Source organism: Elephas maximus, chromosome 27 (genome assembly GCF_024166365.1).
Source record: "Elephas maximus indicus isolate mEleMax1 chromosome 27, mEleMax1 primary haplotype, whole genome shotgun sequence".
NCBI lineage: Eukaryota > Metazoa > Chordata > Mammalia > Proboscidea > Elephantidae > Elephas > Elephas maximus.
The window spans coordinates 7,929,561-7,955,538 of NC_064845.1; the positions used below are offsets into that span (position 1 = coordinate 7,929,561).

The 25,978-nt window shown below is 39.8% G+C and overlaps 1 protein-coding gene across 1 annotated transcript in view; it reads right to left on the reverse strand.

Moving 5' to 3' along the window:
* Positions 1–315: 315 nt before the first annotated feature.
* STT3B (STT3 oligosaccharyltransferase complex catalytic subunit B) overlaps positions 316–25,978 on the reverse strand; it is a 100,703-nt gene continuing 75,040 nt past the window's right edge. The window contains exons 6-16 of the mRNA XM_049870703.1: positions 22,900–22,998; positions 20,844–20,990; positions 19,075–19,123; positions 17,049–17,203; positions 14,544–14,755; positions 11,884–12,071; positions 11,003–11,174; positions 9,933–10,106; positions 7,394–7,507; positions 3,940–4,152; positions 316–997 (exon numbers count right to left, since the gene is read on the reverse strand). Coding sequence (XP_049726660.1) covers positions 917–997; positions 3,940–4,152; positions 7,394–7,507; positions 9,933–10,106; positions 11,003–11,174; positions 11,884–12,071; positions 14,544–14,755; positions 17,049–17,203; positions 19,075–19,123; positions 20,844–20,990; positions 22,900–22,998 — 1,604 coding nt within the window. The 3' untranslated portion in view covers positions 316–916. The remainder of the gene's footprint in view (positions 998–3,939; positions 4,153–7,393; positions 7,508–9,932; positions 10,107–11,002; positions 11,175–11,883; positions 12,072–14,543; positions 14,756–17,048; positions 17,204–19,074; positions 19,124–20,843; positions 20,991–22,899; positions 22,999–25,978) is intronic.

Below are 25,978 nucleotides of genomic sequence, written 5' to 3' on the forward strand. Positions count from 1 at the left end.
CCAGGCGAAGTTTACAAATCCTTTGTCATGCTGAAGCATCACAGAGATGAAGTCTGGACACCTGTCGCCTTTAAGGGTTTTTCCTTAAACTTTTGCACGTAAACAGTGCTAACCTCAGTACGAAGGTCCCCAACTCCAGCCCGGGCAGCAACGTTCGGCGCTGTAGCCGTCATTTCCAAAGGATATGAATTTAGCCCTTGAATGAACAATGCGTGACGTCTGCTCTGTAAGTACCTGATGAAGACAACTGCTGACGGAGCAATCATGTCAACGTAAAAGCACTATCTCGATCGATCAGCTACTCAGAGGTCCGTCTTTGAAACAGCAGCTGCTTCTCAGACAGAGGCAACAGTAAGCAAGAGAAAACACACATTTGATGAAACATTCTTTGCACTGGAGAAACACGAAAATAAATATATTTCAAGGAAGTATAATTACTTTTCTAATACCTCTTTCTCAGGCCTGTACTAGTTTACTGGTTCAAGAAGCTTATCACTCTCTTCCGTTTGTATTTTACATATTGCTATTTGGGTAATTCAAACGAAATGCAGGTCTTGGAAAAGAAGAGCACTGACAAGGATGCATGTGCCAGGGACCAAATTAGAGGGTTCTTTGGTGCATTGAGTCCAAATTCTCAGATTTGAAGGATAATATGTACCAATACAAAAAATCTGCTGCGAGACATTCACAGCAGTGCTCTGTCTTGCTTCACATTACAGATCGGAAACAGCTGTTCTCAACAAGCCAATTTTATTATTATTCTTTTTTAATCAGGCATTGTCAGGAAATTTTGTACATGAACCTGGACCAGTGATGGTTCGGTACCCTCCGTTGCTGTGAAACATGACATGAGCTAAAGGCAAAGACCGGTTCTCACAAGGACAACTGCTTCAAGTCAGGAACCAGAACAGTGTGTTTAAACAGTCTTCTTAGGAATCTTCTTGCCTTTCTTAAAAACTAGCTTATTTTTAATGTAGCCACGCTTCCTTTTGGTCGTCTAAAAAGAAAACAGAACACGTGGTGTTAGTGCAGTTTCTTACCGATTCAAAAACATACACGTGTGGCTGAGTGCATGAGATGAACAGCACCTTCATAACTCAGCTCCTCTACGGCTGGACTCCTAGACAGTCAGTGAGCACCGCTAACTACCTTTACGCCAGGTACGCCGAGTGACCCAGGAGGAACTGGCCTAGGTCCTTAGCCTTACGATGAAAGAACTACCAAAGCATTCCTCCAGCGCAGAAGTTCCTCACCATCAGGCCGATGAACCCACGCTCCCCTTTCAACCACGAATGCTTAGCTGTAGTGACTACTCAGCCTTCCCGGCCCGACAGACCGCAACAACGCCCGGCCAAGGCATCGGGAAACGTTAACGCGGCTCCTGATTCAGCTCCAGGCCATCAGCTGCGTCAGAAATGCAAGCTAACTGCACAACTTCTGGAGCCCCAGTCCCTTCTCTGTCAAACGAGGATGACTGTACCAATCTATGATATTGAAAGAGAAATACAATTGCTTGGCCCATTCCCCAAGAGTGATCTTTTAGGTAAGAAAATACATACTTAAAAACGATTAAGCAAAAAACAAAAACAAAACCCAAACACCAAGCAACATGCCCCGAGTTTCACAGGCGCCGCTGCAAACTTGTTAACTACAGTGTTTGTTACCTTATTATTAACTTTCTACTCCGGAAGACACAATTTTTAAAAATTGTGGTCAAGGAGTTAGCTCCTTTATTATCATTGCCCACAAATTTCCACCATCAAACCTTTTCCGTGAGCTGTGGTCACACGAGCTAGGTCTATGCGGGCACGCGTCCCTGAGCCCTGGGGGGGTGGCGAGTCCTGCCCACAGGCTTCCTGCAGCCCCACAGACGCTCCTAGCACCTCCGCAATGGCAGCTCGGCAGCGACAGGAAACCTCTCAGAATGCCTGTTGCACTCCTCCCACCTCCCCCTAAAGTCAGCGCTGACATGGAGGAAGAAAGCACACATACGAAAAGCGTCCCTCCCATGCCAGGACAAACCACGAGGCTACAAAAGCCATGGAAATCAGAAATTCAAAAGCCATGTTACTGGCTACTAGAATATACACTTGGGGCACAGAAGACAGATTTTTATTTTTCCATTCATATATTTATCTGGGGAAAAGAGGAGAAGACAAAAGAGGTCAGATTAAGGAAACTGACTGCCTCTGCGATCTATATGATCTGTTAGAAAGTCCAAAAGCCCCATCTTTTTGGTGGGGGGGAACCCTGAACTGGGCTTGACCGTCTCAGGAGTGACTGACGTGCCAACAGCAGCATCTGCTGTGACGCCTGCATTGGTGTGACTCACCAGTTTCTCCTACCAAGTGCCTGTGAGAAACCACATCACGTAACTGCTTGATCATTTGATCTAAAGACAAGTAAGTGAATGCGAAGCAGGTCCCTGGATCAAAAACAGGCCTTCACACTAAAATACTAGTTCTTCTAAGGTTCTGATAAGCCTGATAGTGACTGTCAGCTGTATGTGCCACCTTAGACTCGTGAAGACACGGCAACTACATCTGGGCACAGAAAGTGTTCATTAAAAAAAAAGTTTCCATTCACAGAGCATACCACTAATATTCAAGCTCTCTTACAACATGAATGAAAACACCAGTATCCCACATATATTTGCAGCGTATCTTAAGTAACACAAAAGGGTAAGTCACGCCTCAATGATTCAGAATAACGGATCCATGCTACTTAAACCTGAGTGCTACGGACTGAGTGGTCCCTCCAAAGTTATGCCTTGGGGTTCTAACCCTTATACTTGTGGACGTGGATCCTGTCTGGGAGTTTGGTTTTGCTACATTAATGAAGCCGTATCAGTGTAGGGTATGCCTTAAACTTAATGACTTCTGAGATACAGAAGGAGAGAAGCAAGCACGAGTGGGGGAGAGACAGAAGCTCTGTGAAGACTGCCTGGGACTCAATAACATTGAGGTTACAGAAGCCAAGACAAGGATGCTTCCCTCAGAGCAAACGGAGAGCAGGCGTCCCGGATTCAGACTTTGAGCCTCCTCAACCGTGAGAACATAGATTCCTGTTCATGAAAGCCACCCATTTTAATATTGGTCACAGTAGCATTAAGAAACTAAGACACTAATCCTAAGTCAAGACTAAAATCAGTCCTTCAATAGGTAGTACCTTATCATACAACCTTAACATGTCAACTGACGGCTAATTATTCTCCATCTCTTACAACTGGGCAATCTATATAAACGTTCATGTTTAGAAGCCTTTCATAGAAAAGATCAGAGATCTAGTAAACTCAAGCAAGCAATAATGACCACGATACTTCAGTATTAGATATTTGTTACAAAGGAATTCCAATAGTCTCATCATAATTCCTACCTACAAATTTGTCATAATTACATTGACAAAAAATCTTAAATGATTTTTTTGGTGGGGAGGGCTTCAGAAGAACTCGCCCAACTCAAGCCTGTTCTTTATTCAATACGCACAGTCACATATGCTAAAGGGGAACATGAAAATCCTGTATCAGTTTACACTGACTGAAAAGATGCGGAGGCAAACACAAGTCTTGTTACTAAACTATGAGACATTTGTACTTCCATGCAGATTCAGAAAGTGATGGCCACAGACGTATCTTAGTCACTAATAAGACTTACTAATGAGGCTGGCACAAACTAAAAGCCCGAATGCCTCTGAAAATCTTGGTTTAGAAAGTGTTTGCTTCACTGATAACCATTACATCACCCAGAAAAAGTCGCTGCTTGGAATATCTGAGGTGCTCAGTTAGAAAGGAAAGCTCCTAGCAGGCTAGCCTGATGTATCTACTTTGTCTTAGTCTTATAAATTTGGCAAATGAAAATTTAAAATTCTCATTATTCTTCATATACACCATCCAACCTTGATTTCCCCGCTTTTATAGAAATGAGTTCCCTTGGCACCCACCTTCTTTGACAAATACTTCTGTTTGGGGATAATGTTGGTGACTCGAGGTTTGTGGTCTAGTGTCTCCCTGTTATCAGGTGCTTTCACTTTATATATTCTAACAAGCCAGTGTTCTGATGTAAAGGCTTCCTCCAAATGTCTGAATTTAATGTCCTTGTTTCCAATCTCGGCATTACGTGTTCGGTCAAAACCTGGGGGTGTACGAAAATCCAGCTGCAAAAGTGAGATCCATATTAGGTGTTAGCCATAGTAGAAAACACTCAGTATTAGAAGGGAGGAAACGCTAACCCTCTCTACTTAAGCTAGGACAGGAGATTTGACTAATTACTAGCTCTCATATGTTGCTAATTAAAAATAACAACAAATAAACAGTGGCCCTTGTTCTGACTCATGGTGACTTCACGTGTGTCAGGCTAAAACCGTGCCCCATAAGGTTTTCAGGAAGTAGATCATCAGGCCTTTTTTCCAAGATGCGGCTGGGTGAACCTGAGCCTCCGACCTTTTAGTGAGCAGGTGAGCGCATTAAGTGTCTGCACCAGCCAGGGACTCTACACTGCTACCTGGATATTCAGAAATCAAGAGAAAGAACCTCATACACCAGAACTAGAATTTTACTTAACCCTCAGAGTGGATCAACAGCCTGCAGGCATAAAAAAAGAAAAAAACACTGAAATGAAATCATCAAAGAACCTTCTTTAGGTATGGAGATATGACACACAGACAGGAATTTCTTTTCTGCCGCAGGGCGTTGAACTTACCTATTCTCTCTGCCTGAGACAATCCTCGTTTAGCAATTTTTCTTGGCTAGCTCCTTTCTGTCCTTTGGGCTCAGCCTAAACACCACTTCTTCAGGTAAATATTTTCTCTAGGTCAGCGGTCTTCACCACTGTTTCCTTACAGCACCTCGTTCCTTTACAGCATGCACTGACATTTTTATTTTTCCAATGACCTGTGTCCTCCACTAGGATGCAAGCTGCTGTGCTCATCTATCCTATTCACAGTGCAGCTTTATATCCCCCAACGTTGTGCTTGAAGATGTTCAACAAATATTTATTAAATAAATGTATGAGCAAGCAACGATACTACATTCAGAAGGTGACAGCTACAAAGGAGGCCAAAAAAGTTGAATAAACCAAAAACCCAAACCCACTGCTGTCGAGTTGATTCTGACTCTAGGCAACCCTGTAGGACGAAGGAGAACTGCCCAAGGCTGTAAGTCTTTAGAGAAGCTGACCGCCACATCTTTTTCTTGCAGAGCGGCTGGTGAGTTCAAACCACCGACCTTTTGCTTAGCAGCCAAGCGCTTAAGCAATGTGCCACCAGGGCTCCTTTTTATGAGGAATAAAAAGAAAAATAAAAGGGGAAGGATTTTAAGAAATTCTCTAAGTTATATTAACACAAACCTAGCACAAGTGAATTCAACTTTAAAATAAAAAAACCAAATCTACCCAAGTAAGGGAATAATCTTGTTCTCACTTATCTACACAGGAGCAAACGTTATACTTCATGTTTTATGCATTTATTATTCCTGAGTGGGGCAGGCACCAAAATGAATGCATGCTGGAAGCCTGCCTTAAAATTGTTGATAAAAGGTAGAAAAAAGGTTCTTTGCTGATACCATTAGTGAACACAGAAGCTAATCATTGACTCATTTTCTGAGGTAAATAATTATGGTCCTAGTGTTTCTTTCTTAACAAGAGTTTAGAGACCAGACAGTGGTCATCAATGAGAAACCACAACACAGACAAAAACCTAAATCTAGTAGTTGTTGTTAGGTGTCGAGCCGGTTCCAACTCGAAGCAACCCCACGCACAATAAAACGAAACACTGCCCAGTCCTGAACCATCCTCACGATCGTTGTTATGCTTGAGCCCACTGCTGCAGCCACTGTTGTCAATCCATCTAGTCAAGGCTCTTCCTCTTTTTCGCTGACCCCCTACTTTACCAAGCATGATGTCCTTCTACAAGGACTGGTCCCTCCTGATAACACGTCAAGCACATGAGATGAAATCTTGCCATCCTTTCTTCTAAGGTGCATTATGGCTAAATTTCTTCCAAAACAGATTTGTTCATTCTTCTGGCAGTCCATGGTATACTCAGTGTTCTTCGCCAACATCATAATTTAAAGGCAATGTCTTCCGTCGTCTTATTCATTGTCCAGCTTCACATGCATGAGAGGCGATTGAAAACGCCATGGCTTGGGTTAGGCACACCTTTGTCTTCAAGGTGACATCTTTGCTTTTTAACACTTCAAAGAGGTCTTTTGCAGCAGATTTGCCCAACGCAATGTGTGCTTTGATTTCTTGACTGCTACTTCCATGGACATTGATTGTGGATCCAAGTAAAAATCTAGTAGTACAGTTATTTTTAAAAAGTCACCTGCAGGAAATTCCAGGTGAAATCATGATGAAACAAATCCCTGGTTTTGCAAATCTACCTTGAAGCAACACAACGAATGGAACAGTGTGACATGCAAAACCATCTGCAAACTAACTGAATGTTTTAGCCATGTCAGCCACCATGACTGTATTTTATAAAAGGGTAACATTTGCTTCACAGAGGCTCAAACAAACCCCTCTAGTTTGGACAGTTATCTTGATCTCTACTGACGGTATAAAATGAAACAAAGCAATTCTTCTCTGCCTTCCAGGATAACTTAACCAGAGAGCAACAGGAATTGGGCGGTTTTCATGAAAACCATCGACATGAAGGCATGACTTGGTATTAGGGCCGTGCAATCTAAGAGCTATGAGAGAACCTTAGGAATCCAGTCATCAGTCCAACACCCATATTCATAGACAAGAAAAAAACTCAAGTGGAGTCCAGGGAGGGTGTGAGATGTTTAAGAGCTATGCGGCCTGATAGAGCCAGATGTAAAACCCAGTCTATTAAGACAACCAAGACCAGTGCCCATTCTTTCTGCCACAATGCCTGTTTGCACATTCACTGCTTCTGAGATCCTTAGCCTTTCGTACCACAACATCCTAATTTTCCAGGGAACTGACCCAGAACTTCCTAGTTATCTGTAAAGCAGGCCTGTGACTATATAATCCAAACCTTTAATTTCAGGCTTCTCTCGAACAAGCAGCAAAGTGAACTACCTAAGATCACACTGTCTTCTAGCCAAGAGACCCCTTCCCGGGAGCAATGCCTTTCAAAAAGCATGAGGTAAAAAAGATGGGTTGGCAAGCAAAGGGTCAATTTGAGCCTAATTAACATTTTGGAAGGACATCCTTAATCCAATAGCTTTTCCCCCCTAATTTTTCACATAGACGTTTCAGAAATCTAAATTTAAGGAAAAACAACAACAAAAAAAACCCTTTTTGGGTAGATGAGCACATTTCTCTAGACAACACACTCAAAACATCCTTATCCTATGGCTTCCAGAGGCAAACAAGATTATTTTTAAAACAGTTTTTTGAATAAAGATTACAGAAAACCAACTGTAACTAACCTGCATTTCTCCGAACCTGTAGTATGACATTTTATACATAAGGCAATTCAACAAAGTGGGGGATCCTGCTTTGTCTACACGGAACTCTCCCTGCGGGGTGAAATAGTCACTTTCCTACAAGAAAGAAACAGGTTTCATGTCAGTCCAATTAACACTTGTCAAAGCTACAGCTTCTCCTTTTCACCTCCCCATAAGAACCAGCTTTTGAAGTGTCTTCATAAGGACACTAAGTTATAATAGCTTTTAAAAAAATGGTATCACGAGATTAATATACAAGTTTAACATGATCCCTTTAAAAAAAAATCACTGGTGTTTTCAAAAGCTGGTTCTAGAAATCATCTTCAAAAATATAAATACAAATACCTAAGAAAACACAGAAAAAAGATCCTGGCAGATTTTAAACCATGTTATAAAGCCTCAATAATTAAAAAGAATGGTACCAATACTGGGTAGGCCTGGCTCTCTCCAACTGTCCCCCTCCCTGCCTCAATCACTCCTTTCAGAATTTTCCTAACTGTTGCTCTTTATTTTTCCATATGAACTCTAAAACCAGCTTTTTTAGTTGGGGGTGGAGAAGGTGTCCCAAAAACCCCTGTGGTTATTTTTATTGGAATCTCATCAAATTTCTAAATTAATCTTTAAGAGGGACTGTTCAGCAACACAGATAAAAAATGTAATTTGTGACCTAGTAATTCCTTGCCTAGGAATTTATCCCGCAGAGATACTCGTATATGGGCAAAGTGATCACCACAGAAGGTTATTTATTGAACTACTCTTCATGAGACTAAAAACCTGAAAACAACCTAAATCCTAAATGGCCATCAACAGGATAGGTTAAATAAATCACAGTACATACATGTGATGGCACACACTGCAGATGTAATGAAGGAATGAAAAAGCATTCCATACTCTAATACTGAAAGATTTCCAAGGTATACTGGGAAATGAAAAAAGCAAGAACAGGGTGTATAGCTTGCTACCACTTATCTGCTTGAAAAAGAATCGTAAGAAAATAACAGTCATTTACCAGTGATTTTTTTCTTCTTTTTGGGAGGTGGGGTAAGCTTTTACTACATACTCTTTTATACTTTATTTTTGAACCATGTGAATGTATTACCTATTCATAAAGTTTAAAAACAATGAATTTTTAAAAAGCACAGAAATGCAGGCTGTCTGTATACCTACTTCAAAGCATACATTTAGAAACATAATGGTTTCTCGCTCACATGCCACCATTTTAACACGGCTACAGCAAATCCACAAGTGGAAATCACATACTGGGAGAATTAACTTTTAGAAGATAATTTAATTCAAGGAAATAATGTTGATTTATCACAGCTAAGGGAAAATGTCATAGCATTTACATTTGACCAGAAAACTCAGAGCTTCAGTCTACTTCATTCCCATGACACACGCATACATTTCCCCTAGAGATTCTTTTATTCTGGACTAGTGGGGACTTCTTCTCTCATCTTTTACATGTTCGTCACATAAAGCATACTGTTGGGAGCCCGTCCTCTAGGAGCTCCTAACTAACTGGGAGAGAGAAGATAGACTCTAGCTACCAAACAGGCTGTATGTGATGTGGTGACAAGTACTGACACAGGTGCACCAGAGCAGGGCTTCTGGAGAGGTGACAAGTCTGCCGCAGAGAAGGGGACAGTGAAACGTGTCAGGCAAGTCAAAGAAAATAAATCACAAGGAAGTTTCCGTGGACTGGCAGAGCAAAAAACAGCTAGTAGAAGAAGAAAGGGCCAGCAAAAGAAGGTGAAGACAAACTATGAAAAGGGCTGAATTCCAAGCTAAGGACTTTGGACTTTCCAGCAATACTTCATTACAAAAAAAAAAAAAAATATCTATTTCGTACCAGCCACTAAGCAGAGGGTTCATCTACGTTAGTACACATTCCTGTAATAGCAATACAAATTAGCTATTCCTGGCATCCCCTTTAGATAGATAACATAGTCTGCCTTAATCACCATTATAGCTCTAGCACCTAGAACAGGAACTAGCACTCAAAGCAGTGACTGGCCACAAATAACTTGCTCATAGTGCCAAGTTGACAGTGGCAGGGTTTTAGTTCTAACTCAAGTCTGTGTGGCTTCAAGGCCCTCTCCTAAGATCTACTGAAGGCCTATAAACATAAGAGTGACATAATCAACGTCATATTAGATTGGAAGAAGGAACAGACGAAGGCGAAGACAGTAATTTCAAGGTTACTGTCCTATTTCATGTTTAAAATCACAAGGCTCAGCACTGGAAATAGAAGCAATGGAACAGAAAGGAGCAGAAGTGAGAGGCTGCAAAGAAGCGGATGAGGCCTTGACAAGGGATTACTCTGTAGGGAAAAAGAAAGTAAGGGGTATGAGTTTTAAACCAGGGAATATTCTTCTAGTATCCTTAAATAGTAACATCAGGGCAAGGAACTAATTTTGGGGACAGAATGATGACAACAAATACAACACAATTAGCAAGATAAGAGAATTAGGTGGCTACTGTGAGTTGTCTTTCACACACCAGGAATTATCTTGTTTCTTACCCGAATGTCTTTTGGATGCTCCCCTTCAGCTATCCTAACCATCCAAAGAAACTTGTTGATATCATCACCAGAATAGCCAATAACGCCTCCAAAAATAACCAAAACATAATCTACATCCAGAGTCCTCATAATTTTATAGGCCGCTGTTTCATTTGAAGACATAGCTTTTCCTACCTACAGAATAAAAAAAAAAAAAAGCGAATGTGTGTGCTTATTACCAGAACGTGCCCAAAACAAACGTGAGTGTATATATATGTATGTATTTTACCACAAGGTGGAAAGCATCTCAACAGTTTGATCTACGTGGACTTTGTTTTGTTGAAATGATTTCCGGTAAATTTATTACAGATTCAAGAACATCTCACCAACTGTAACCAATTTACAGAAGAAATGTCAAAATTAAAGTACATGTTCTAATGTCTTGCTAATAATTAAATTTCATGAAATTAACATTTTAAAATAAAAAGCAGGGAGGCTTAAAGGAAACTAAATTTCTCATAACCTTAGGCCAGGGCTGGTCAGAGCTCTTTCTAGCACATACATATTCTTACCCCATCTACAACACTGATACAAATGGAATTCATTTGGTTAGATAGGTTTATCTATTCTAAATTTTTAAAGTACAGAGGTAATAAATTTATGCAGATTTGTTATTTCAAAGCTAAGAGAGAACAGAATTTGCATACCTATAAAATACAGTGCTCTTGCTCTACATATTTGGAAATAATTTTCTTCATGTATCAAATGGATACAAGTCAAACATAAGAATTTAAAAGTGTTTTAAAACGTTTTGCCTAATTCTCCAGTAAGCTAAGTATATCACAGAATCTGCCAGAAACTACCCTACAACTCTGAATGATACTTGAATAAATAAGTCAATACCAGGCTTAAAATCAAAATAATTAAGCACGCCTTGAACTCACTTCATTGAATAAATGTGTAAAGAAATATTTTGAGAATTCGGCAAGCATAGAAAGTACTTTCACACACGTTTTTCCTATCTAATCCTAAGTGAAGCTGGATTGCTATAGGATTTGGTATTTCTGATCTTCCGTTTATCAGATTCTTACCAGTGCAATGTGGCTGTTGTTCCATGTGTTATTATCCACCAAAGTAGTTCTATTAGCCATTCCAGCTATCTGATAGCCATAGTCCCACCAAGACATCACTCGGGCATGTTCATCCGTATTCTGCCTTAGCCAAAAGTAAGCTTCTCTAAAATCGTCTAAAATATTCCTGGTGCTGAAAAGAATCACAACATTCTGTTAAATGAGGCTTCATAAATGCGAAAAGGATAACTTCAAGTCTTGAGGTGTCAATCATTAAATAATTTCACATTTTAGGATGGTGGTTAAAAGCCTCGACTAACAGAAAAACAATCAATAAAGAGCTAGAGACTAGTGCTTCTCAAACTCGAAGGCGCATACAAATCACTTGGATCTCTTGTAAAAACAGCAGGATTTAGGTCACTAATTGTGGGGTGAGGGCTGATACTCTGCGTGCGGAAAGCAGCACCAAGTGCAGCAGAAGCTGGAGGCGGAGGCGGTGTGTAAACCGGCTGCTCTCCAATTTTAGCTGAATCAGAGTCACCTGGAGGGCTTGTTAAAACAGGCGCTGGGGCAGCCCCCAGGGTCACTGATGGAGTGGATTCCGGGTGGGTCAAGAGTGTGCATTTCTAACAAGTTTCCTGGTGACGGCAACGGTGTGTGTGTCCAAGGACCACGCTTTTGGGGAAAACCGATATATACGATTATTTTGTAGGGATGGATATTCTGGGAGACAGCGTGAAATGTAAATGATTAATCCAGGGGGTGTCGGGGGCGTGGGGGGCGGGGAACACAATAGACTGAAATGCACAGCCTGGCCAACAATGTTCTCCTTGCATTCTACCTCCTGCGACACGGGAAGAAGGGCAGGTGTGAAACCTTCCGCAGCTGAGTCACCGCCTTACCCGTCGTGGTTGTAGGAGGCTAGGACCACGCTCGGGCTGGAGTAGGCGTTGCTGGTGACCCAGGTACAGTGGACAGCAAACATCATCAGCAGCATCAGCATCAACATGGTGACAATGCTCTTTATATTGGGGCCCAAGCCCTCTTCAGTCTTCTCCTGTTCCGTTACATGTTTCCTCACTTTACCTGCCTGAAGACACAGAACACCCGTCAGAGAAATTTACCACTGGGCTTGTTTCAGTAACACACTCATGGCTAAAGTCAGGAGAATGTTAATCTATGAATTTAATTCCATGACTCAGAAAACATATAACCGTCAGGTATTCTTGTGCGGATGACACAATATTTTCTAAAAATTATCAACAAAGATTCTAACGTCAAATGTGAATGAAGATAACACACCCAATCCGGGAGCTGGCCCACACGGCAAAATATTATCTCCAGGAAGAAGTTGCTTCCAAACTTAGTTGTCCTTATGTTTTGTTTAAACACAAACGGAGATAACTGAATGGCCCCATTCTGGCAACCTTTCCTTATAAAAATTTTAACTCAGCACCATGAAAACGGCAGTCTCCGGCCATAATCCAGAACCATGGATGACTTTAGTACATAAAAAAACTGCATTACCAGAAATTATTCTTCCAATTTTCAAACTTCAAAACCAATACTTGTTAAAACTAAGATGACTTTATACAATGGTAAAGAACAGTGATGAACCTGTGAAACATCTCACAACATGGGCGAATCTGGAGGGCATTACGCTGAGTGAAATAAGTCAATTACAAAAGGACAAGTACTGTATGAGGCCACTACTATAAAAACTCAGGAAAAGGTTTACACACAAAAAGAAACAATCTCTGATGGTTACGAGGGAGGGGATGGAAAAACACTAACTAGACGATAGGTAAGTGGTAACTTTGGTGAAGGGTAAGACAGTACACAATACTGGGGAAGCCAGCACAATGTGACCAAAGCAAGGCCATGGGAGCTCCAGAGACACATCCAAACTCCCTGAGGGACCGAATTACTGGGCTGAGGGCTGCAGACTATGGTCTCAGGGAACATCTAGCTCAATTGGCATAACATAGTTTATATAGAAAATGTTCTACATCCTACTTTGGTGAGTATCATCTGGGGTCTTAAAAGCTTGTTATCAGCCATCAAAGATACTCCACTGGTCCCGCCCCATCTGGAGTAAGGGAGAATGAAGAAAACCGAAGGCACAAGGGAAGATTAGTCCAAAGGACTTATGGACCACAACTACCACAGCCTCCACCAGACTGAGTCCAGCACAACCAGATGGTACCCGACTACCACCACCACCAACTGCTTTGACAGGGATCACAATAGAGGGTCCCAGACAGAGCTGGAGAAAATGCAGAACAAAATTCTAACTCAAAAAAAAAAAAAGGAAAAAGACCAGACCTACTGGTCTGACAGACTGGAGAAACCCTGAGAGTATGGCCTCTGGCCACCCTTTTAACTCAGTACTGAAGTCCCTCCTGTGGTTCAGCAAAAGATTGGACAGGCAAATAAAACAAGACTAAATGGACACACCAGCCCAGAGGCAGGGACAAGAGAGCAGGAGGGGACAAGAAAACTGGTAATGGGGAACCCAAGGTCAAGAAGGGCAGAGTGCGGACCTATCATGGGGCTGGCAACCAAGGTCACAAAACAATATGTTTATTAATTGTTTAACGACAAACTAATTTGCTTTGTAAACCTTCATCTAAAGTACAATTTAAACAAACAAAAAAACCCTAAGATTACTTTAAAAACAAACAGGAAGAGAGATTAAAAGACCAGAGTCACAGGTTTTAGATTATAAGGCTGGTTAAGAAACCACAAAACAATAACAAAAAATATAATGACACACACAAACACCAAAACAGCCGTGTGCTTTATTAACTCAAATCTTTATGAATTATATTTGCCTAGAATAAGGAAAGAAGGAATAACTTCAAAATTAATACTTATACTAGAAAGTTTCATTGCTTTTTGGTAGTTAAGAACCTAGCCAATATTCAGTGGCCAAGTTAATATGTCATCCAAGACAAGTGCTCTAATTCTTAAAAGTCTTTTCCACGCTTGCACCAAATATACTGTAATCCTGCTTTGCTACCTGAAAGACTGTAAGTTAACGCAGAATTACATTATATGGGCCAGCCACCTACTACTAAAAATCTGGAGTTTTTTTTTTTTAAGTCACTTTTTTTCCCCTTATTTTGCCATCTAATCCACCTAATGTCATTTTCAAATATAATTTTAAAAATCTACATTGCATACAAACCTCAAGGATAAGCCCTTGTTCATGTGGTTTCAGAGGGGTTTACAATGCCGAATTTCATGCGATTAAGTAGAGCACAAGGGTTTTCGCTCGTAAAAACAGTAGGGTATCACGAAGACTTAAGTATTTAGAAAACATCTCACCAAAAAGAAATAAGGACTTCTTCTCTGATGACATACTATTTTCATACTCTGAGCTAAGGAAGACTCAGCAGTACTCAAGCTCTGAGGCAAATGGTAGAGACCACAACTAGAGGGGCACAACTGGTCTAAGGCCCTGTTTAGTCACAAGTCTTATACACAGATAGCTCCTGCGGGGGTAGAAAGACGAAGCAAGCACAGAACATTCGTAAAGGCCTTACTTTCCATTCCCCACCTTATCATACAAGTTTCCTGGATTTCTTTTGTCATCCTCATCACTGCTGTCCTCCACAGGTGGGTTCTCCCTTTTCATGTCATCCCCCAAATAGTGCTCAAACACATTGGAGAAGGCAATTGCAGACAGCATACAGACGACCGGAGTCAGCGTCAACATCAGCCGCACCATCACGCCGGCAAAGTAGACAGCGCTAATCGCATACAGAGCGACTGCAAAGACAAGTCCTCTTGTGACTCTCATGGGAAGCGTGTTCACAGGAAACAAAACGGGCGTGTTAACACCATATCATAAACCCAGTTTAAAAGGGGACAAATGTCTTCAGAGATCTGATTGTTTTTAAATTGATAACATCTTTGTACTAATAGTCATATTCAGAAATTTTACCCTAGTGTTGACTAAATAAAAACTGCATGTCAACAGTTTATGGAAATGGATCATGATTCGAATTACAGTTCCTCGGGGAATCACACGGGATTAATTAACCGTCGATCGTGTAACATTTTAGAAAATCCACAGCTGACAGATGAAAACACACTTGTGCATTACATCATTAGGCACAGTTAAGTTTACAAACCCAAATAATGTCTAAGGAAACCCAGTGCCAAAATCCAGCGTAAAGCCTGTTTAAGCAAGAATGGGATAAGAAAATAATTTATTAAGCAAAGTAGGAACTTGAAAAGTTACTCCCAAGATGCTTTAAAAAAAGAAAGAAAGAAACCATTGTCCAACAGCCAGAACCTTCTGGATAATGTGCTAACCACAGGGAAAGGCTCTACTGCTTTCTGGCCAAAGGCTATGATTTACAAAGTCAGTGAGTCACACTGAGCTGCAATCTTATTATCTTAAGCTAATTAAAAAATTTTTTTTTAAATTTTTCGGAGACACATATGTATTTATTATAGCATATTCTTAAGTACATGGTTCAATGAACTTTATACATGTACACACTTCTGCAATTACCGCTCATATCGAGATAGAGATCATTTGTATAGCTCCTCAGGGGGATCCTTCACGTCTCTTTCCAGTCAATCACCGCCCCCCAATAAAGAAGGTAACCTTTATTTGAACTTCTGCTACTATAATTTATTTTTGCTTTTTCTTAAACTTCATAGAAATGGAAACATATAAAACTGTTCTCCTCTGTACTGGCTTCTTTTGTTTACCCATGCTGCTCTTCTATTAATTGCTGTGCTGTATCTCATTGTACAAAAACATGAAAATTTACCTATCTAGTCTACTGCGGCTGACATTTGGAATGTTTCTAAGTGGGGGCTATTAGGAATAAAGTTGCTACGTATGTGCATTCTTAAACATGTTCTTTGGTGGATATAGGCATTCACTTTACCTAGGAGTGGAACTGCTGGGTCATGAGGAGGGTATAAGTTTAAGCTAAATTTTTTTAAACAATACATTATTCACACGGCCAGATCTAAAGGCCATTAATCTAGAAAAACTAGAGAAAAGCAAGTGCCCGTCCTTTAGTTAAAGCTCCTGCAAGTGCTCGTCCTTCTCTCCTGACTTCCCTCTAGAATAGTAACTCATGCTATTACCTAGAATCACCTCACTCAGGATCCAGGCCCCATACTTGGCACGTGAGTCCAGGTTCTACCACCTGTGGGCTTGTGTGACACTGTCCATGCCACACAGCTTTTCCTGGTTTCAGTTTTCTCACAAGTACAGCAGCACAGCGTACTTCTGGTGATGATTAAATCACATAGGAGGCTTTGGGGTCTGCTTATTCTGTCCATTATTGTGGATGTCAGATCCTCAACACTGGGCTTTCAAGTACAATGCTGTGTATTCAAAATCTTATCTGAGATATACACACCTCTATCAATGAGGACAGTACTTACGTAAAGGTGATTTTTATACCATTATATAATGGACTTTCCTCTAAGAATCTGGATGATGGACACCCTTGCAAACTTCTTTCACCTTAATCAGATCTAACTTAGAAAACAAAGAAGACTATACTGTCAATAAAATTATAATTTCTAATTCTCGGCCAAAGACTATAATAATATTAACTTTTCAGAAACCATACTATATTTTTACACAAACAACATGTGCCTTCTATGTTTGTTTGCCAACCATGCCCTCCCCCCACGAGGTATTTTTGTAAGCACACTACATTAATTTTTTTTTTAATAATAACATTTTTTTAAAAACTGGCATAGCAGTACTTATGAAACTACCTCATGGGGGAGGGTGTGGCTGGCAAACAAATGTAGAAGGTGCACATTATCTGTGTAAAAATAAAGTAATAAATCAAAATTCAAATTTATATACCACCGCTAACATAAAACATTTAATAGAGCATATATTACAAAAACTCACCGAATTTTTCATGGTTAAGTAGCTATGCAAAATAGGGAAGAAACTTTATTTTGAATATGTATAGAGTTAAGCAAAGAAAAAGAAATCGTCAAGGGAAATTAATAATCTCCATAAGGAACATAAATAATTACTTCAAAGTAAGGAATTCATTAAAGTTTCTCTTACCAAATACTCTTTCGTCGTTGACGTTTTTGATGCAGAACCACAGGCCTGCTGGGAAGGTGCACACAAGGATGTGGAGATCAAAGAAGAAAGACACCCAAGTCGTAGGCTGGTGCTCAGACACCGACGCAATAATTGGGATGTGTATCTTGGCGTACCTGGTATTAAAGAGTTAATATGATTTACAACGAATGAAACAGTAAACGGGAGTTGCTTTTAGAAGAAGAAACGTCCTCTGATTGTAAATACAGTTCCTGTTCCCCAGGTAACCAGGTATACTGGAAGTAAATCTCTTTCCAGTCCACACGAGTAAAACTGAAACTACAACCAGCACGCCCTCCTTCAAATCTGGAGAACCATCTTTGGCCAGTCACAAAACTGTTAGCTCTGACTTCTAATAAAAATATCAAGTAGGTATTTGTTCTGCAGTTTATTTTAAATTTAGCATCTCCTAGGCATTCGTTGAGTTCACTATTCCTTCTGGACTTACTACTAGCAGAAATACCGTACTCCGTAGACACCATACTGTCACAATTCCTTGCGTGGCTAGGAGACAGCATGTGGTGGTGGGCGGGGGGGGTGAAAAGGACTGGACAAATTATTCTGGGAATACACTGTGATTCCAAATTAGTAATTTAGGTTTTTAGAAAGCAAGAATGAGTCAATAATTCAGCCTTATCAGAATAACTGTCTACAAATGGGATTATCCCTCAAGCTCTCCAGTGATCTCTGGGGCTGATTCCTCGAAGTATGCGCCTGTTACGGCTTTAGTCGATCACACAGAGCTTATGCCCTTAATCAGACCTGGACAAGTGACCTTTTGGTACAGCATCAGAAGGTTGTTGCTGCTGCTGCTGCTGCTGTTAGGTGCCATCAAGTCAATTTAGACTCATAGCAACCCCACGTGGCAGAGAAGAACTGCCCCATAGGGTTTTCTAGGCTGTAATCTTTATGGGAGCAGATTGGTAGGTCTCTCTCCCTTGGAGCCACTGGGTAGGTTTGAACCGAGAACCTTTCAGTTAGCAGCTGAGCATTTAACCATCATGCCACCAGGTTTCCTTTATCAAAAGGTACCATCCAACAGTAGTAGGTGTTTTTATGGGGCCACTTGGGGAGCAAAGAAGAGAACAAAAGAGCAGGAGCAGCAGGGAGGGGTAGGTTATCATCAATCAGGTATTACTTTCACATCCTTGGGAAAACATTGTAGAGGCAAAAAAAATTTTCTGAACTTCTCTAATTCAAAATCAAATACATTTATTAATTTCCTCTGCAGTGGCACTCTATAAAACACAGTAAGTGCTCTCTAGAATGCTTCATAAAGGAAAAATCCTAGACGCTGTGGCATTAGAAAGGAGATGGAATTTTTCATTTCTATGATTTATGTATTTGTAACATAGTTCTTTAACGACTAAAAGTTGTATTTACTAAAAAGATGGAAATTTTGAAAAATCCTAGTAAAAACAAAAATTAGCCATTAAAATTGCAAATATTACCTGTATGTTCTGACAAACTAAAATAAGACGTTGCCCATGCAGAACAGAAATGTGTGACTTTTATATCATAGAAAAGGTACATTCAAAACAGGCATTACAGCTAAGACAAAACACAAGAGATTAACATGTACTAAACTAGAATGTGCTAGAAATGTCGCCCCCCAAGTAATGGCTGAGACACCCCATGCGAAGACAGAAAAGGGGTATGCTGGTATACAGGAAGTCCGTGACCTGTACCGTATTCGAGTTACAGCGAATCCGTTTTCTTTTTTCGGTACATTTCATCGTTAGTAATACGTACCACACACAATGCTGCAGCCTGTAATCTGTTTATGTTATCATTCTACTCCCAGATGTTCAAAGATGGGATTTATAAAGATATGGGTAAGGAAAGGCAATAATAATAAAACAACAACAAAAAAGAGGTATTCAACTGAACATCATAACCAACTAACGATGCAAGTCGTCAGAAGAGGACCCTGTCATAAATGAGGGACCACCTGTAATACGAGGGCAAACAACAGATCTGCACTTACCCAGTGTCCCACAATGAGTAAAACCTGCCACTCCATGGTGCAATGTAACCTTGGAAGGAAAAACAGGAAGTTAACCTGCCTTTTTAGAAGTTTGATTATAGATTGATTTAAACTAATATTCCAATAATTTCAGTGTTTCTTTTGTAGATACTAACATATTTCAGATAGCTGGCAGTCAGACGAAATATGGCTAACGATCAAGTAAAAACAAATAACCGTGGGGAAGGTACTTCCAGAGAAATACAACACTTAAGTTGACAGACAAAAACATTTCTAATTCTTTCTCAAGTTTCTAGTTAGTTAACTAGTAAAATCAGGCTGAGACCTTAAAACCACATTGGATAATTTAATAAAAAGGAAGGGGGTGGAATTATCCAATTCAGTACACCAAATTCCACCAGGTAAATTACAACGGTGATTTTAAACATCCATGGCTTTTATTCCTGTCAATTAATCCTTCAGGATTTTATGACCTAAGGCTGGTACATGAACCTGACAGGTGGACTACCTTTAGAAAGAATTTGACTTGTTTCCAGGGACTGGATTAGAAAGTAATTTAGAATTTAGAAGCAGACTGAAACTGACTTGGCTGACTGTTTACATACATCTATGTTCTTATATAATTAGAACTTGAACCAGGGCATACAATCACTACATCTTTAAAAAGAAACTCTATGAGATTAGTATCCAGATTCCAGACCCACTGCTTTATATGCATTCTCAGAACTACCAAAGCAGCAAAGAAAGGAGGAGAGACAGTGAGCACCGGGGGCCACACATGAAGCAGGCCAACACTGCAAGCTCTGAATTTTATACACAGTTTGAGCCTCTCTCTCAGCAAGGGACACATGCTTTAAAGTGGATCTATCAGAGCATGAAGAAGCAAAGTTATGTAAACGTACAATCTAGGTAAATTCAGTTACTAGTTATAAATTTTCAAAATAAAATTTTTTCTGGTGGTTTGACAAAAAGCTGACATTAAAGGCTTGGTTTAAATATGAGAGTATATTACGACAGCAAGAAATTTCATAATGCTGTGGGATCGTAGAAGAAAAATTTACTGACACCCGGGAGTTGGGTTAAAGGACAAGTCTTGGAAGTTAAATGACTGACTAGATCGTGAGAATTCCAGAGAGATGGAAGAATATACCTTCCTGTAGGTATGTGCATAGATTTCAAAGGGGATAAACCCCAGAAACATGGAAACATTCCAAAAGGTAAGAATCCAGTTCTTTCCCTTCTCTTCCAAAGAGGCATCCGTTTGTACTAGGAAGATTCGTTTCTCTCCTTTCAGTAAGGGAGATGGGAAACGTGCACGTAAGCGCCCAGATTCACGTGGGCGGGGCTCCTCTCCTACAGTGTAGACCCCTCTGTACCAAGCCTGTCAATCAAGCTGGACCCCACTGCACTAACCCAGAAGAGGGACACAGGGGGAACCTGTGTGGTCACTGCTGTAAAGAAAAAGAAACTTAACTTAAATGTCTCCAGAAATTGTGTTTACTTTCAGGATAACATGAGTAACTATAGATATTAAAAACTTATCAAATATACTTTACTCAAAATAATAAATAAGATACATTCTAAAAAATTCACGATTTGTATTAACGCTATTCAGATTTTAGAACTTTTGGTCATTATTTTTACATTGTTCATAAAGAACACAACCACAGTATTTGACCAACTAGGATAAATGGAACCCATAAAAGTATTAGCTTTTTTGAATACTAATACAGAGACAAGATTCACATCCTACAGGTATGAACACCTACCTGTGTAAGTCAAATAGATGACGCTAAGAAACACAGCGCCTGCAGCTAATGATACGCCCAAAAAGAAAAGGGTCTGGAACTCCTGTTTTGTCAATCGGTCTCTCAAATATTGCAGGAAAGCATAAGCTTGCAGCAATGCAAAGACACCTAATTAAAGAAGAGTCATATAAATAAAATAAATAAATAAACCAACAAAGCACTTTTCTAAGGTCATTTACACATATTTGAAAGAGCTTTTTAAAAATACCCTATACAAATCATATCAAACACTAATCGTTCCACCTAGCCAAGATTTCCTTTGTCAAATGTGACAGCTGAGCAGCGTAATACACCCAAACAATTCTGCTACACGTTTCTCCCCAAATGATCAGCCTCTCCACACACGCATCTATACTACCACTGACCACCAGGCAAAAAAATCCTGTTTGAAGGCCTGAAGCCTCTAATCAGCACGTTGAATTCCAGCCTCTCCCCATATTTTAGTCACATGTTTAATGGTGGAAAAGTAATAAGGACATCATCAGAAAAAACTCCTAAGATTTGCTTTTCCAAAGGATGAAAGTGCCTTGATTGGAAAATCCTGATATACGGGCACTGCTTACAACGGAGTGACACGATGTGATCTTAATTATACAATTAGACAAGAAATATTCTAAATTAGCACAAAGAGTGAGTGCTAAGATACCCAAAATTAACGCAGTAACAGGGAAAAGTATGTAATCGTCAAATGCAAGAAACACGATAAAAGCACTAGGGGTAAACCTTTAAACAAAGGGGATAAATTAAAGAAAAAAAATTTTTTTAAATATTAAGAGTTCTTAAAAATTCATTTTAGAATGTCTAAGTAAATACTGGACACCCCGGTGGGATAGTGGTTAAGCGCTACGGCTGCTAACTAAAGGGTCAGCAGTTTGAATCTGCCAGGCGCTCCTTGGAAACTCTGTGGGGCAGTTCTACTCTGTCCCATAGGGTCGCTAGGAGTCAGAATCGACTCGACGGCACTGGGTTTGGGTTTTTTTTTTAAGTAAATATTATCAAGGATTTAGATTTTAGGAAATATAACACATATTCACTAAAAAGTCAGGTGACTGTGTACTTGCATAAATATGGCTTTACATTTGCTCTAGGGGACTGTATACTCAAAACTGAATACACATTTCTCTCTGTTTCAAAGTACTACTTGGAAAACATATCAAATCAGAAATGTAAATAAAAGTATTTTATAGATTTTAAAATGCTATATACCAGTAGGAGCCCTGGTGGCACAGTGCTTAAGAGCTACAGCTGCTAACCAAAGGCTGGCAGTTCAAATCCACCAGCGGCTCCTTGGAAACCCTATGGGGCAGTTCTACTGTCATGTAGGGTTGCTATGGGTCAGAATTTTTTTTTTTTTATGTAACAGTAAGGTGAAGTTCTTTAACTTTAGAGGGATGTTTCACGCTCCACTGAGAAACTAATAATAAAAGTTACGGAACTCATGCATAAAGTTACATATACCCACACTTATAAAATGCCATACGTGAAACAACCACCCACAGCCTTGTATGAGTCAGGAGCTCAGGGTGGGAGATGACAACGTTGCATTCACAGGTCTCCCGTTATCTCGCCAATTCTGGCCCAGATTAACAGCAGCAAAGTACTGCTTACATGGAGGAGAAGTATAAAAAATGACTGTATAATCAATATAAAAGCCATTAATTAAAATTAGTACCTATAGATAGAATATCATTTCAGAGAGATGTCAGAGACATACAAATTAAATGCTCCATCTAAATTCAGTGAAATGGAAGCTCAGTGGTACAGCTTAAATTTTGTTTCTACAAAACAAACGTCAGTTACTCAGTGTTTGCAAATAGCATGGATTATGCAAAAAGAAATGTTTTTACCTTTTTAAAAACAACAGTGGCTGAGTATATACACACTTTGGAACACAGAAATTCTCAATAAAATTCTGTAGGATATTCACATTTTAAAACACCTTCATTCCCGCGGAGGATCGGCCAGTCACACATTCACACATCCTTTATAAGAAGGAGAATGAGTGTTTTTTTCCTACCTGCCGCTGCCATGTGTTCACTTGTTCTGATTGGCTGGAATCCCACAAAGGGTATCTGCATGGATAATATTAAACCCACAATGTAGAAAGTGCTATATGCTATGAAGACAAAATAGGAAACAAGGACAATTTACTACTACCATTAAGTATTCAAGATGTAACTGTGTACATGAATATTTTTAACAAAATTTTAGCCAAATTTTAGACTAGAATATTGAAGTGACTGTTCTATCTGATACATATTTGATGGTGAATCCTACATCCTAAATCATGAAGATCCTGTCAGTTAAAAAATATTATTTTAACGATTCTGCAGGACATCCTTTGCTTTCCTTCTCTTCCAAACGGAATTAAGTTCTCTTTCAATCCACCACGAGCGGTCACTGCTGTGACCCACCAAGCCACGGCACCTACACATGAAATAAACAAATATCATTCCCACCAGCACTAACCCAAAATAGTCATGCACTAATGAATTCTTACCACTGTCAGAATACACGATTAACTGCTCTTTTCCAAAAAGCTCTCTAGTATTTCACACCCTTTTTATAGTCTCATTTTATACTCTTTGCATGGTGCTACTTATGAGTAAAATAATTAAAACATCATATGTCCAGTAAGATTCTTGTGATTAAAGAAGAAAAGCGGTGCACCGACATCAAGCCATAAAACAGACCAGTTACTGAATTCAGACGCTAATAAAGGAAACCTGTTTGCTCTTGGCACTCAGTACACTACCATATTCTCAGCTGATGTCCATCCCAACGTATAGGCAAATTGGTGAGGGGTTACAATTTGCACAGTTAACAGTTTCTGGAACTGTTTTATACTAATTCTTCACAGATCACTACTAGGAAGTTAACTACAAAGACGGTATTCGGAATTGTAATTAAAAATTTATTAGAAATGAAGATAAAGCCCTCTGAAATAAGTTAATGTGAAAATTATTCAATTTATCAAGTTTATTCACATCATTTTATGAAGCATATTCAATATTTAGCTGTTGGCAAATAAGCTAATCTATTAACAACAAAGACTGGCGGAATATTTAGGAACAGCAAAATGTACCATATTAATAATACACTTCTCCCGTTCGCCCGAGTTAAGAAAAGAATGTTCATTTGCTTTTAAAAGAGACTTCATCTACAGAAGGTAAATTATGGGCTACTACTTTAATGTTAAGTTGCTTTCCAAGTTGACTGACAAGAGGTGACTAAGGACTGTTAGGAAAATCACAGGAAGCTCGAGTAAATTTAACAAAAAAGACCAATGTATGTGAATAAGTTTCCGAAGACCTCAAGCTAAGGGAGAAAACAGGAGACTGCAGAAGTCATCCATCCAATAATGTACTTTCCAGACACATTCCCATTGGAATGGAACACTCTCAGTGAGGTAGGAGAATCCAAATACAGTCAAAGTTAAGTAAGTAATAATTACTAAGTCAGAGTGGAAACTCTGGTAGCGTAGTGGTTAAGAGCTACAGCTGCTAACCACAAGGTTGGCAGTTAGAATCCACCAGAAGCCGCTCGGAAATCCTATGGGGTAGTTCTACTCTGTCCTATAGGGTCACTTTGAGTTGGAACTGACTCGAAGGCAATGTTTTTACTTTTTTTTTTTTAATGTCAGAGGGTACTCAGTGACATGATTTGAACTGTCAACCAATTTGGTTGACAGGTCTCCTACTATCAATATATTTTTCTTACAAATCAGACTTATGCTGAAGCCCTGACAAAAGAGAATCACTGAGGTAGAATCAGGAAAAAAAAAAAAAAAAAAGGAACAAGGTCAGTATGTGACTTTCAACAACTACTTAACAGCAAAAAGCTTCAGTTTTCTCACAACACGATGAGGGGTTTGGACCAGGAGATCTATCTGTAAGATCCCTCCTGACGTTAAGCTAAGGTTCTATCATCAATAGGCATTTTAGTCCCCCAGAGCTGGAAAAATCAAGTCCCAGACAAATATGACCACACAGAAACACAACCAGAAAGGTCAAGCTTGAGAAAATCTCATGTCATTTAGGAGGTTTTATCACAGCCCCAGTGGTTAAGTGCTCAAGTGCTACCAGCAGGGCTGCAGGAGAAAGATGTGGCGGTCTGCTTCTATAAATATAAACCCTACGGGGCAGTTCTACTCTGTCCTATAGGGCCGCTATGAGTTGGAATCGACTGGATGGCAAGGGATTATAGCTAAGTTTACTTACCCTAAAACACCACAGTCACCTCTGAGGTTGGATTTCTCTTTCTTATAAACACAAATGAAGGCAGGTCTCAATATGGACTGAACATGATTTGAATGTGATCAATGATGGAGCCCTGGTGGCACAGTGGTTAAGAGCTCGGCTGCTAACCAAAAGGCTGGCAGTTCGAATCCACCAGCCGATCCTTGGAAACCCTATGGGGCAGTTCTACTCTGTCCTATACGGTTGCTTTGAGTTGGAATCGACTTGATGGCAATAGGTTTGGGTTTTTTCTTTTTTTGTTTTTGGTTATGATCAATGACTAGTATATACTGAATGAAAAGGTAAGCCCTTATTTTTTGAGGTGAAAGGCGTAACATAAAATTAACCATTTTAAATTTAGTGGAATTTGTTGTGCCCCTTTATCGAGGTACAAAACATTTTCATCAGCCCCAAGGAAAACCCTCTACCCATTAAGTAATTGCTCCCCATTCTCCCCTCCCCCCAGCCCCTGGCAACCGCCAATCTGCATTCTGTCTCTATGGATTACTGGTTTGTTTTTAATTGCTAGGTAAAACACATTTACTGTTTAAAAAAATATATATATATAGTAAAAAGTGAACGTCTCCATCCTTTACACTTTCTTCCCTCTAAACCACATTCTCCAGCAATAATCACTGGAAGCCACACACACACACACACACATTCGTATTCATTCGTTATGCATGACCATGTAAAAGTTTCAGCAACCACTTCCTTGGTAACTATAGGTGAAGTTTCTTCTTAGCCATTTGTTCAAGTCCATTTCCAGGAATATTCAAAAAAGACAAGCCTGACAGGTAATAGTCTGGATTCAGCAGTTTTACTCAACTTCACAGAGACTTTCATTGTCATCAGTAA